This window comes from Salmo salar, chromosome 05, assembly GCF_965601325.2.
Source record: "Salmo salar chromosome 05, fSalSal1, whole genome shotgun sequence".
Lineage (NCBI taxonomy): Eukaryota > Metazoa > Chordata > Actinopteri > Salmoniformes > Salmonidae > Salmo > Salmo salar.
In genome coordinates, this window is record NC_138295.1 from 82,930,111 (window position 1) to 82,945,018 (window position 14,908).

Consider the following 14,908-nt stretch of genomic DNA (forward strand, 5'->3'; position numbering starts at 1 on the left):
GCTCAGATAGCTGGTGCTTAAAGCACTGTAATAGTAACACTTAGGGGAGATGTTCATTCAGGGGAACAATATAGCCCAAGTCGTTAACTTGGCTTTTATAACGTATAAGGCTGAAGCAGACAGACAGATAGAAAGAGAACAAGAATAAGCACAGAGTGACAGCAGAGAAGATGCTGAGACAGATAGACAGCACAACAGGGAGGCAAACCAAATGTCTAGAGCCCAGTTCTAGTGGTGAGTTGTATCTCCAGTGGTGTTTTTCATATTGTATTTGTTTTAAACATCAGATGGCTAAGAAAGAGGAGGAGGACCATGTCTTGTAAGTCACTGGTACAGAAATGGTTAAGAAACACTGTACTGTACTGCCAGTGTTACGTGTCAGCACCAGTGCCTGTGTGTAAGTACGAGGTGTAGGGTCAGGGTGTATGTTTGGGGATTTTGTGTGTGTGTGTGTGTGTGTGTGTGTGTGTGTGTGTGTGTGTGTGTGTGTGTGTGTGTGTGTGTGTGTGTGTGTGTGTGTGTGTGTGTGTGTGTGTGTGTGTGTGTGTGTGTGTGTGTGTGTATGGAGTTGGCAGCGCTCATAGTGATGTGGGCTGGTGTAGATAAAATGCCAATGCCAAATTCTTGTCCCAGGCTACCCCTGTTGTTTTTTAATTTGTCAGGCTACTTTGGTAGGGAGTGGAAAATACAAATACAATGCCTTCAGAAAGTAGTCACACCCCTTGACTTTTCCCCTATTTTGGTGTGTTACAGCCAGAATTTAAAATTGATTACATTGAGATTTTTGTCACTGGACAACACACAATACCCCATAATGTCAAAGTGGAATTAGGTTTTTTGAAATGTTTACAAATTAATTAAATATGAAAAGCTGAAATGTCTTGAGTCAATAAGTTGTTATGGCAAGCCTAAATAAGTTCAGAGGTAAAGATTTGCTTAACAAGTCATATAGTAAGTTGCATGGACTGACTCTGTGTGCAATAATAGTGTTTAACCTCACTAGGGTAGGGGGGATTATTTTCACCTCCGGATGAAAAGCGTGCCCAAAGTAAACTGCCTGCTACTCAGGCCCAGAAGCTAGGATATGCATATATTAGTAGATTTGGATAGAAAACACTCCAAAGTTTCTAACACTGTTAAAATAATGTCTGTGAGTATAACAGAACTGAAATGGCAGGTGAAAACCTGAGGAAAATCCATCCAGGGAGTGCCATTACCTTGAAATGGCTGTTTTTCCAATGAAAGCCTATCCACCATTTAAAGGGATAGGACCCAGATTACGTTCCCTATGGCTTCCAGTAGTTGTGAACAGTCTTTAGACATTGTTTCAGGCTTTATTCTGAAAAATGAGGGCGATTGACAACATTGAGTGAGTGGACCCTGGGATGTCCTCAGAGCTAGTTACTGCGAACGACTGAGAGCACGCCTTTCTTGTTTTCCTTTTATATTGACGAAGCTTTTGTCCGGTTGAAATAATATTGATTATTTAGGCTAAAAACAACACGAGGATTGATTACAAATATCGTTTGACATGTTTATATCAACTTTACGGATACTATTTGGAATTTTCGTCTGCCTCTTGCGATCACATTTGAGCCAGTGGATTACTGAACAAATCGCACAAACAAAATGGAGGTTTTTGGATATAAAGAGGGACTTTATCAAACAAAACAAACATTTTTCGTTTAACATGGAGTCTTGTGAGTGCAACCATACGAAGATCATCAAAGGTAAGTGATTAATTTTATTGCTATTTCTGACTTTCGTGACTAATCTACTTGGCTGGTAACTGTACATAATGTTTTGTGTGCTGAGTGCTGTCCTCAGATAATCGCATGGTTTGCTTTTGCCGTAAAGCCTTTTTGAAATCTGACACGGCGGCCGGATTAACAAGAAATTAAGATTTATTTTGATATATAACACATATATTTTCAAGAATGTTAAATATTTGAATTTAGTATTTTTGAATTTCGCGCTCTGCAATTTCACTGGATGTTGGCCTGGTGGGACGGTAGCGTCCCACACCCCCTAGAGGTTAACATGATTTCTGAATGACTACCTCATCTCTGTACCCCACACATACAATTATACATATATACACATACAATTATCTGTAATGTCCCTCAGTCGAGCAGTGAATTGCAAGCACAGATTCAACCACAAAGACTAGGGAGGTTTTCCAATGCCTCGCAAAGAAGGGCACCTATTGGTAGATGGGTAAAAAATTGCAGAAATCAATGGACGTATACATTGGTTTTTCAACAGGACAATAACCCATCACACCTCCAGGCTTGGTAAGGACTATTTTACCAAGAAGGAGAGTGGACTGCTGCATCAGAATACCTGGCCTCCATAATCCCCCAACCTCAAACAAATTGAGATGGTTTGGGATGAGTCAGACTGCAGAGTGAAGGAAAAGCAGCCAACAAGTGCTCAGCATATATGGGAACTCCTTCAAGACTGTTGGAAAAGGATTCCAGGTGAAGCTGGTTGAGAGAATGCCAAGAGGGTGCAAAGCTGTCATCAAGGCAAAGGGTGGCTATTTGAAGAATCTCAAATATACATTTAGATTTGTTAACACTTTTTTAGTTACTACATGATTCCATATGTTATTTCATAGTTTTGATGCCTTCACTATTATTATAGAAACACATTATTATAGAAAATAGTAAAAAGAAAAAAAAACCTTGAATGAGTTGGTGTTCTAGAACTTTAGACCGGAAGTGTATGTCCCCCCTTTGTTCCCCATTGTCCTTGTTGGTTATTGTTACCATGTCCGTTGGTCTTGTGAGCACCTGTGCTGTTGTATCGGCTTCCATGCTTCGTGTTATTGTGCACTTGTTTTATGGGTCTCGTCCCATGTATTATTTGGAGGTTTACACCTCGCTCTTTTGGGTGGATAAAATAAATCCCCCTATTACGTATTCTTGTGCTTGTCTCCTATCCTTATACAGCGTGACAGAATAACCAACCTACTAAATGGAGACTAGCTGTCAACCATCATAGAGACAGTCCAGGATCAAGGACTGTCTCTCCAGACTCGGCAGCGCCATGGACAGGGTTCTGGCAACCATCCTGCGTTTGGAGGGGAATGTGCAGTCCCTTCAGTCTCCAGCACCGGTTCCAGCACCAGCCACCACACCACTACCTGCCTCTGTCCCATCTGAGCCAGCCTCCATCCCATCTGAGCCGGAATACCCCTGTCCCTTCTGGAGTGCTTTGACGGCGCGCCAGCAAGATGCAAGGGATTCCTTCTGCAATGCGACCTGTACCTCGCTCACTACAATGAGGCTGTCTCTGGGAGAGACAGGGTTGCCAACGTCATCTCGGCACTGACCGAAAGGGCCCTGGACTGGGGTGCCGCGGTCTGTGAAATGGCGGACCTGAGGTCGAGTCCTACGAGCGCTTCACCTTCTTCCACTCGGTGATTGGTCATCCTGTGCAGGGCCGAGAGGAGGGTGAGCGCCTACTCTGACTACGCTAGGGATCTAGGACCGCCTCGAAGTTCGCTCTGGAGTTCTGGAATATCACAGCCTCCACCGGATGGAATGAGTCGGCTCTGGTCACCGTGTTCAGCAGCGGACTGCGGGAGGAGGTACAGGTGGAGTTGCCGTGATGACAACCTGTCACTCGACCAGCTCATCAGCATGGCGATTCATTTGGACAACCTCCTGCGGTCCCGACCAAAGACCTGCACGGAATCCGGAGCCCATGGCTACACCTGCTCTGTGGCCGGAGCCGATGGAGGTGGGCTCTGCACGTTTGCCTAAGGCAAAGCGTAGGAGCAGGAGGAATCTGGGCCTCTGCTCCTATTGTGTAGTAAGGGGTAATTTCTCCCCAACCTGCCCTCTATCCACTAATAGGCGAGGAGGTGACAAGCTAGGGAATTCTCCTGCTCCAACCCAGGTGGGATGCAAGTTCTCCCCTCCTTTTCTGTCAGCTCAACCACAGTGTTTTCCCATTAAATTCCCTGAATACCCTAGCCCCACACTCCCGTTAGCTCTGATTGTTAGCTCTGATTTCCGGAGCTGCCTGGAATCTTTTAGATTAGACACCCATTCCGGTTCGAGCCCTGGATAATCGTCCAATAGGGCCAGGGCTCGTACATCACATCACTGTTCCCGTTTCTCTGCTGAACCATGACACTTATTTAGAACAGATCACCTTTTTGTTTATAGACAACCCCACGCACCCCGTTGTGTTAGGTCTCCCCTGGTTGAGCTGGCATAACCCTGTTATTTCCTGGTCCGAGGGGAGACTGCTGGGTTGGTTGCAGGAGTGTCAGGGAAGGTGTCTCGTGGTGTCTGTCAACACCACTACGGTGGAAAGTCTGGACCACACACCTCAAGTGGAGTTACCAGAGGAATACCAGGATCTGCATCGGGTTTTCTCTAAGACCCAGGCTACACGCCTGCCTCCTCATCGCCCCTGGGGACTGTGCCATTGATCTGCTGTCTGACGCAGCCCTCCCGGGAGGACACGTCTATCCCCTCTCCTATGCAGAGACCGAGGCCATGGAGACCTACGTACAGGAGAGCCTCCAGCAGGGTTTTATCCGCCCCTCTACGTCAACAGCCTGCTCGAGCTTTGTTTTTGTTAAAAAGAAAGATGGGGGGACTGCGCTCCTGCTTTGAATTTTGAACTCTGAAAAAAGCCACTGTTAAGTTCAGCTATCCTTTACCCCTCATCTCAACCATTATCAAACAAATGCATGGTGTGCAGTACTTCACAAAGTGAACTTGAGGAGAGACTACAATCTGGTGCGCATTCGTGCAGTTGTAGAATGTAAAAGCGGCCTTTTCCCACGACCACAGGCTTTTACGAGTATCTCGTAATATCTTTTGGCCTGTATAAAGCTCCTTCAGTCTTCCAGGCCTTTATTAACTTACATCTAGATGTTCCGCTAGCGGAACGCCTCGCCAATATCCAATGATAGAGCGTGGCACGAATTACAAACTCCTCAAAAATCCCAAAACTTCAATTTTTCAAACATATGACTATTTCACAGCATTTTAAAGACAAGACTCTCCTTTATCTAACCACACTGTCCGATTTCAAAAAGGCTTTACAGCGAAAGCAAAACATTAGATTATGTCAGCAGAGTACCAAGCCAGAAATAATCAGACAACCATTTTTCAAGCTAGCATATAATGTCACAAAAACCCAGAAGACAGCTAAATGCAGCACTAACCTTTGATGATCTTCATCAGATGACACACCTAGGACATTATGTTATACAATACATGCATGTTTTGTTCAATCAAGTTCATATTTATATCAAAAAACAGCTTTTTACATTAGCATGTGACGTTCAGAACTAGCATACCCCCCGCAAACTTCCGGGGAATTTGCTAACAATTTACTAAATAACTCACGATAAACGTTCACAAAAAGCATAACAATTATTTTAAGAATTATAGATACAGAACTCCTCTATGCACTCGATATGTCCGATTTTAAAATAGCTTTTTGGTGAAAGCACATTTTGAAATATTCTAAGTACATAGCCCAGGCATCACGGGCTAGCTATTTAGACACCCGGCAAGTTTAGCCTTCACCAAAATCAGATTTACTATTATAAAAGTTTGATTACCTTTTGTTGTCTTCATCAGAATGCACTCCCAGGACTGCTACTTCAATAACAAATGTTGGTTTGGTTCAAAATAATCCATCGTTATATCCGAATAGCGGCGTTTTGTTCGTGTGTCCCAGACACTATCCGAAATGGTAAATCAGGATCGCGCGCATGGCGCAATTCGTGACAAAAAAAATCTAAATATTCCATTACCGTACTTCGAAGCATGTCAACCGCTGTTTAAAATCAATTTTTATGCAATTTATCTCGTAAAAAAGCAATAATATTCCGACCGGGAATCTCCTTTTCGGCAAACAGAGGAAAAATCACAAAGACGGGGGCAGCCAGGGCACGCGCCTAAGCCCACAGTCCCTTGATCGGCCACTTGAGAAAGGTGATAATGTGTTTCAGCCTGGGGCTGGGATGACGACATTCAGGTTTTTCCCGGGCTCTGAGCGCCCATGGAAGACGTAGGAATTGTCACGTTAGAGCAGAGATCCTTTGTAAAAGATAGAGATGGCAAAGAAGTTCAAGAAATGGTCAGACAGGCCACTTCCTGTAAAGGAATCTCTCAGGTTTTGACCTGCCATTTGAGTTCTGTTATACTCAGAGACACCATTCAAACCGTTTTAGAAACTTTGGAGTGTTTTCTTATCCAAAGCCAATAATTATATGCATATTCTAGTTACTGGGCAGAAGTAGTAACCAGATTAAATCGGGTACGTTTTTTATCCAGCCATGATAATACTGCCCCCTAGCCATAACAGGTTAAGCCATTAATCAACCTAGATGGTCTATTTGTCATGTATGATGAGGGAGAAGTGGGATTTTGATGTTTTTTAACGATTTTTTGAAAAACTTCCAAAATGAGAATTACCATCATGAATTTGACATGCTCAAAAATACTGCAGAAATGCAAAATTCACTGGCCCGATGAACTCAGGATGGCCGGGCAGTGACTGTGGTTCCTCTCCATCGCTTGTTGTGGTGTTTTCATCATGTCCATTTGGTGATGTTTTTCACTATTGAATCATATTGCAAATGTACAATATGTTGCAATTTGGTGCAATATTTTTCAATGGGCATTTACCATCACAAATTTGACATGGTCAAAAATACTGCAGAAATGCAAAATTGACTGGCCCGATGATCTCAGGATGGCCGGGCAGTGACTGTGGTTCCTCTCCATCGCTCGTTGTGATGTTTTCATCATGTCCATTTGGTGATGTTTTTCACTATTGAATCATTTTGCAAATATACAATATGTTGCAATTTGTTGCAATATTTTTCAATGGGCATTTAGCATCACAAATTTGACATGCTCAAAAATACTGCAGAAATGCAAAATTGACTGGCCCGATGAACTAGTGGTTCCTCTCCATCACTCGATGGTGACATGAGAGAAGTGGGACTCCAACAGTCAATTAGGTATCATTCTGACACCAAACTGATACCATCTGACACCAAACCCACTTTTTCCAACTTGTTTAGAAGCCAACTATCACATATATCAGAGCAGGCCCATAATTCATAGCGCCTTCAGATTAAACCATAATAAAAATGTAAAACACATAGTTACGTTCTAGCTGTGAGTCCAGCTCTGACAGTATGTGTTGGACTATGTGAGGCGACCCCGAATCCCAAGTTTCGGCTCGATAGGTCATTCGGTGCCCGAGCAACGACCTTAATTGTTGCTGAAAATATACTTTTTCCAGGCGTTGCTACGGTGTCCTTGAATGAGCTATCGGACAGAAACGTTGGGGTCCGTCTCTATGGGCCGAAGCGGTTTCAATGCACCTAGTCTTGCGACTCTGGGATATTTCTAAATGTTGCCATTTTCGTGATGTCAAAATGAATTCAACATATTGCAAATGTATGAGGCTGTTTCTCGGTCTGAGAACCGTCTAGAGCCACATAACTCACCGTGCAATATCTACTTGAGCTCTAGAACAGGTTTCTAAAGTTTCAGAGCTCTAGGTCTGACGGTTCTTTGATCGTTCGAACAAAGGTAACTATTGCAGGCACTGTATGTCTCTAAGCCCCACACTGTGTCACTATGTCCTAGCTGTGTGTGTGTTAGTTTTTTGCAAATCTGATGGTATAAATGACTGATTAACAGTTCATGAGGGTTACCTAGTCACACATAAGAAGTTTTTAAATTATCAGACTTTTTTAACCCTTCAAAACAGCCACTGTGACCCATATTTAAGGCAATTCTGGTGGGCACAGGAAGCTATAAGTAAAAAAATATCCTGATTGGGGTATGTTCTTACAGAATCCTGAGTTTAAAGTCTTTACGTTAAGAATTGACTGATCTACATATGGTTGAATGCAGTGATTTTCACAATCTGCAGGCTGGTTATAGAAAAACATCTTTAGGGTGTTTTTAACCACTTCAGGTTGCTCCAGGAAGCTTAGAATTGACATAGGTAGACCTCATAGTGGCCTGATGGTATGTCATCGAAGACAGGTTCATAAGGCATTCATAAAACACATAGGCTTCAGGTTGAATTAAGGGGAATAGGTTAGCCTTGCGCAAATCGGGAGGACCTCAGGAACATTCCTGAGGTTGAATTGTGCTTCTAACGCTAACGGTTCCGTCGCTGTCACCCAAAAGCACTTGAAATTTAGGGCCAGGCTGATGGGATAAATGACTGATTTACAGTTCATGAGGGTTGCCTAGTCACACATATGAAGTTTTGGAAAGATGTGACTTTTTTAACCCTTCAAAACAGCTACTCTGACCCCAATTTAAGGCACTTCCGGTTGGCACAGGAAGCTTAGAATCGACACATGTTGTCAATGGGGTAGGCTTTCACAGAATCCTGAGTTTTAAGTCTTTACGTCAAGAATTGACTGATTTACACTTGGGTTGAATTCAGTGATTTTCACAATCAGTTGGTTGGTTAAATCAATACAACTTTAGGGTGTTTTTAACAACTTCCGGTTGTTGTAGAAAGCTTAGAATGGACACACGTTGTCATTTGGGTAGGCTTTCACAGAATCCTGAGTTTTAAGTCCTTACATCAAGAATTGACGGATTTACACAGGGTTGAATTGAGTGATTTTCACAATCTGCAGGCTGGATATATATAAACACCTCTAGGGTGTTTTTAACAAGTTCCGGTTGCTCTAGGAAGCTTAGAATCGACACAGGTAGACCTCACAGTAGCCTGATGGATTGTTATCGAAGACAGGTTCATAAAGCATTCATAACCCACATAGGCTTCAGGTTGAATTAAGGGGAATAGGCAATGTATTCCTATGAGGAGAGAAGTCATTGCAAACTGTTTGATGTAAACACCTTCTTATCACTGTTAAGGGTTAATGCCACACGGTCACCGTTAGGCTTGCACAGATCGGGAGGACCTCAGGAACGTTCCAGAGGTGGAATTGTGCTTGTAACCCTAACTGTTCTCTCGCTGTCACCCAAAAACACTTGAAATTTAGGGACAGGCTTCATTTTGGGCCTACTTTTATTTAAGGTCGATGCGCTCAGACCGAGCAAGCTACGGTCAAGTGGGGCATCTCGTTGAACTCGGCACAGCCTAGAGATAATGCTAATGCCATTGCAGGCTCTTTGTGTCTTTAAGCACCGCACACTGTCACTCCATCCTTGCTCTGTGTGTGTGTGTGTGTGTGTGTGTGTGTGTGTGTGTGTGTGTGTGTGTGTGTGTGTGTGTGTGTGTGTGTGTGTGTGTGTGTCCGTGTGTGTGTGTCCGTGTGTGTGTGTGTGTGTGTGTGGGGGGGGGGGAGAGCTTTTCTTTGTCATCTGATGGGATAAATGACTAATTTACAATTCATGAGGGTTGCCTAGTCACACATATGAAGATTTTGAAAGATGTGACTTTTTTAACCCTTCAAAAAAGCTACTCTGACCCCAATTTAAGACACTTCCGGTTGGCACAGGAAGGTTAGAATCGACACATTTTGTCATTGGGGTAGGCTTTCACAGAATCCTGAGCTTTAAGTCTTTACGTCAAGAATTTACGGATTTACACAGGGTTGAATTGAGTGATTTTCACAATCTGTATGTTAGTTATATCAAAACACCTTTAGGGTGTATTTAACAACTTCTGGTTGCTCCAGGAAGCTTAGAATCGACACAGGTAGACCTCACAGTAGCCTGATTGATTTTTATCGAAGACAGGTTCATAAGGCGTTCATAAACCACATAGGCTTCAGGTGTAATTAAGGGGAATATGCATTGTATTCATATGAGGAGAGAAATCATTGCAAACTGTTTGATGTAAAAACCTTCTTTTCACTGTTAAGGGTTAATGCTTTTTATTAAAATGTCCATAAGCAGATGTAGCAGAAAAGGAACAACAAATAACTAATACAGCGTGTATAAAATAGTGAAGGTGAAGCACCCTGAGACGCAATTATCTCCCCATAATAATTGATTGTTCAATTAATCAAAGATATAATTAATCCTTTAATTCCCATATGATTCTTTCATTTGTTGTGATAAATTGTGATAACCTCAAATGATGTGTAAAAACGCATGTGGTCTGTGACCCACGCTGACAGGACTGTTTTAATATCCCTATATGATGGGCGCTTCATGAGAATTTGAACTGATTGAATTTGAATGTTTAGAAGTATTTTTGTACTGCTTCAAGTGAGGAATCACCTCAAAAATACTTCCAAAGTATTCAAAACATTTAAATTCATTCAGTTTAAATTCTCATGAAGCACCCATCAGATAGTGATATGAAAAACAGTTCTGTGAGCGTCTATGTCAATCATCCGTCCAAACATATAGGGTCAGTTTTCTGGACCCAGATTAAGTTACTCCTGGACTAAAAAGCATGTTGAATGGAGAATCTCCATTGAAAGTAACTAGTCCAGGACTAGGCTTAATCTGTATCCGGGATACCATCCCAAAGAGCAAGACATACTTTTTTTTCAAGAAGTAGGAGTTACTGTTTCCAGTGCTGTTTCCAGAGTACTGTTTCCAGCCCCTTCCATGTACACCAATCCCCAGTGGGCTCCAATGGATGTGATCCCGGCACCGTTGAAGCGACCACTGAGCAGCCTCAGCTCATTGCCCATGTTGGCTGGGTAGAAGTTGAAGGAGACTTGGTTGGGCAGGCCGGCTGACAGAGTGCGCCCCATGTTGGTGGTTAACACCAGCTTGCAGATGTAGTCTGCTGGGTTGTACTTCCCAGACACCTCGACGATGGACTCATCATTAAACAGCTCCATCTCCTGCTTTTCACCCCCTTCACGACCAAACACAGGGGACCAGGTGGAGCCGTATCTCAGCTGGAACCTAAAACAGAGGAAGCTTTTCACGTTGGTTGTGTTTTGATAAGGCACATTCAGACCGAGAGAGCATGTAGCGTCAGAGAATATCAAGGAATGACATTTTACATTGTACTCTGGGTTAGATACGATAACACTATTGTTTGGTCATGTACTGAATATGTAATAAACACAACAAATAAATAAATACAGAAAGAAAGAAAGAAAGAAAGAAAGAAAGAAAGAAAGAAAGAGTTTCTGTTGGGTAGTGTAGTTGGACTGAGTCAGTGGTGTGTGTTGGGTAGTGTAGTTGGACTGAGTCAGTGTTGTCTGTTCATGTGTCAGTTTCTGCTCACCCGCTGATGTAGGCGTTGCTGTTGTAGTTGTAGTTGTAGTAGTAGTTGTTGTTGATCTCCCACACTCTGACTGCTGTGATGCGTCCCTCACCGTAGGAAGCAAATGGGGTCCCACCTCCCTGACCCACCGCAGAGGAATACGAGTACGGGTCTTTGATGGCTAAAATAACATGGGCAATATGTTTACTATATTTGCTATATTAATAATACATATTTCTATATACATCGTTTTAATTTTACCAACACATTTCTGAAAGATCTACACATTATGAATAAAGTGCAGATGAATTAACTAAAGTACATTCTGCAATGATTTAATCCATCAGCTTTTGTCTCAAAGAAGAACTCCTAAGTCGAACTGAAAAAACAAGTTGGTGAAAGCACAAAAGCTATTATTTTATCATTATCATTCAGAATTGTATTTTTATTACTCACGCATTGCCAAGCAGCTAGCCAAGAACACTGTGACAACCAGGATTGAGAACATTCTGCAAAAGGGAGGCATCAATACTTAAGACCTTTAATTTCAGTCAGTTTCACTCACTCCATTTCACTTTAAATGGTAAAACTTGAAAAAATGTAGTTAATAATGTTTTTCATAGTAGTTTGTCAAAACAACTAAGTCCTTTTACCTGTCAGGTCAACCAGTGTTTTCTAGGAGGGAAAAGAAAATAACCTTTTGAATTGTGACGTAACAAACAACAAACCATTCTTGAATGTGAAATGTTATAAAACAGATCTAAAAAGTTGAACCTACTCTTGTTTACTACAATCACTCTTGTAGTGCTAAGCTAATTATTAAAAATAATGTCAGATCATTGAATTTAAATTTAGAGGCAAAAGGGCCAACATGTTTGTGCCCAAGTACCAAGAGATAATGAGTATTAACTTCATAACATTTCCCACACTAGTATCATACATTGAATACAAGTTTTCAATTTAATTAGTTATGTAGTTACCCACAGTGCTATCTTGAGATGTGTGTGAAAACCTGTGAAAGCTTCTTATCTCTCTGTCTCTGCAAGGTCCTTCTAGTCTACTGCTTCCTCTAAGAACTGCATTTATACCTGCTGAACATTCCATCAGCTCTAGATGGAAGGAGCATGACAAAGAACACCTTTAGTCAGTCACTATAGAGAAGTCAGACATTGTTTTCTAATTGGTCTAGGCTACTTTGGGAGGGAGTATCAAGGAAATACTATAAGGAAACAAGCATATTTCTGTTAAGAAAAAGGGCGGGGGTGTATGACTTATGATTAACGAGACGTGGTGTGATCATAACAACATACAGGAACTCAAGTCCTTCTCTTCACCCGACTTAGAATTCCTCACAATCAAATGCCGACCGCATTATCTACCTAGAGAATTCTCTTCGATTATAATCACAGCCGCATATATCCCCCCCAAGCAGACACATCGATGGCCCTGAATGAACTTCATTTGACACTATGTAAACTGGAATCCACATAGGCTGCATTTATTGTAGATGGGGATTTTAACAAGGCTAATCTGAAAACAAGGCTCCCTAAATTCTATCAGCATGTCGATTGCGCTACCAGGGCTGGCAAAACCCTAGATCATTGCTATTCTAACTTCCGCGACGCATATAAGGCCCTCCCCCGCCCTCCTTTCGGAAAAGCTGACCACGACTCAATTTTGTTGCTTCCAGCCTATAGACAGAAACTAAAACAGGAAGCTCCCACGCTCAGGTCTGTTCAACACTTGTCCGACCAATCGGATTCCACGCTTCAAGATTGCTTCGATCACGTGGACTGGGATATGTTCCGCATTGTGGCGAACAACAACATTGACGAATACGCTGAGTCGGTGAGCGGGTTTATTAGCAAGTGCATCGGTGATGTCGTACCCACAGCGTCTATTAAAACATTCCCAAACCAGAAACTGTGGATTGATGGCAGCATTCGCGCAAAACTGAAAGCGCGAACCACTGCTTTTAATCAGGGCAAGGTGACCGGAAACATGACCAAATACAAACAGTGTAGCTATTCCCTCCGCAAGGCAATCAAACAAGCTAAGCGTCAGTATAGAGACAAAGTAGAGTCGCAATTCAACGGCTCAGACACGAGCGGTATGTGGCAGGGTCTACAGTCAATCACGGACTATAAAAGGAAAACCAGCCCCGTCGCGGACTAGGATGTCTTGCTCCCAGACAGCCTAAACAACTTCTTTGCTCACTTTGAGGACAATACAGTGCCACTGACATGGCCCGCTACCAAAACCTGCGGGCTCTCCTTCACTGCAGCCGATGTGAGCAAAACATTTAAACGTGTCAACCCTCACAGGGCTGCAGGCCCAGACTGCATCCCCAGCTACGTCCTCAGAGCATGCGCAGACCAGCTGGCTGGTGTGTTTACGGACATATTCAATCAATCCTTATCCCAGTCTGCTGTCCCCACATGCTTCAAGAGGGCCACCATTGTTCCTGTTCCCAAGAAAGCTAAGGTAACTGAGCTAAATTTACGTCATAATGAAGTGCTTTGAGAGACGAGTCAAGGACCATATCACTTCCACCCTCCCTGACACCCTAGACCCACTCCAATTTGCTTACCGCCCCAATAGGTCCACAGACGACGCAATCGCAATCACACTGCACACTGCCCTAACCCATCTGGACAAGAGGAATACCTATGTGAGAATGCTGTTCATCGACTACAGCTCAGCATTTAACACCATAGTACCCTCCAAACTCGTCATCAAGCTCGAGACCCTGGGTCTCGACCCCGCCCTGTGCAACTGGCTCCTGGACTTCCTGATGGGCCGCCATCAGGTGGTGAGGGTAGGTAACAACATCTCCACCCCGCTGATCCTCAACACTGGGGTCCACAAGGGTGCATTCTCAGCCCTCTCCTGTCCTCCCTCTTCACCCATGACTGCGTGGCGATGCACGCCTCCAACTCAATCATCAAGTTTGCAGACAACACTACAGTGGTAGGCTTGATTACCAACAACGACGAGACGGCCTACAGGGAGGAGGTGAGGGCCCTCGGAGTGTGGTGTCAGGAAAATAACCTCACACTCAATGTCAACAAAACAAAGGAGATGATCGTGGACTTCAGGAAACAGCAGAAGGAGCACCCCCCTATCCACATCGATGGGACAGTAGTGGAGAGGGTAGAAAGTTTTAAGTTCCTCAGCATACACATCATGGACAAACTTAAATGGTCCAACCACACAGACAGCGTGGTGAAGAAGGCGCAGCAGCGCCTCTTCAACCTCAGGAGGCTAAAGAAATTTGGCTTGTCACCAAAAACACTCACAAACCTTTACAGATGCACAATCGAGAGCATCCTGTCTGGCTGTATCACCGCCTGGTACGGCAACTGCTCCGCCCAAAACCGTAAGGCTCTCCAGAGGGTAGTGAGGTCTGCACAACGCATCACCGGGGGCAAACTACCTGCCCTCCAGGACACATACACCACCCGATGTCACAGGAAGGCCAAAAAGATCATCAAGGACAACAACCACCCAAGCCACTGCCTGTTCACCCCGCTATCATCCAGAAGGCGAGGTCAGTACAGGTGCAGCAAAGCAGGGACCGAGAGACTGAAAAACAGCTTCTATCTCAAGGCCATCAGACTGTTAAACAGCCATCACTAACATTGAGTGGCTGCTGCCAACATACTGACTCAACTCCAGCCACTTTGATAATGGAAAATGGATCTAATAAATGTATCACTACCCACTTCAAACAATGCCACTTCATATA

General features: G+C 43.4%; 1 protein-coding gene across 2 annotated transcripts; it reads right to left on the reverse strand.

Moving 5' to 3' along the window:
• Nucleotides 1–10,390: 10,390 nt before the first annotated feature.
• Nucleotides 10,391–12,239, reverse strand: LOC106597668 (zymogen granule membrane protein 16). 2 transcript variants are annotated; one of them, XM_014188826.3, is made up of 5 exons: nucleotides 12,145–12,239; nucleotides 11,814–11,835; nucleotides 11,617–11,669; nucleotides 11,182–11,341; nucleotides 10,391–10,853 (listed from the first exon to the last, which is right to left on the reverse strand). In XM_014188826.3, exons 3-5 carry the CDS (start codon nucleotides 11,666–11,668, stop codon nucleotides 10,487–10,489), a joined length of 579 nt encoding a protein of 192 aa, XP_014044301.1. In that variant the 5' UTR covers nucleotide 11,669; nucleotides 11,814–11,835; nucleotides 12,145–12,239; the 3' UTR covers nucleotides 10,391–10,486. The 2 variants fall into 2 exon arrangements, with proteins under 2 accessions (XP_014044301.1, XP_014044302.1); XM_014188827.3 differs by having other exon boundaries at nucleotides 12,141–12,230.
• Between the last annotated feature and the right edge of the window lie 2,669 nt (nucleotides 12,240–14,908).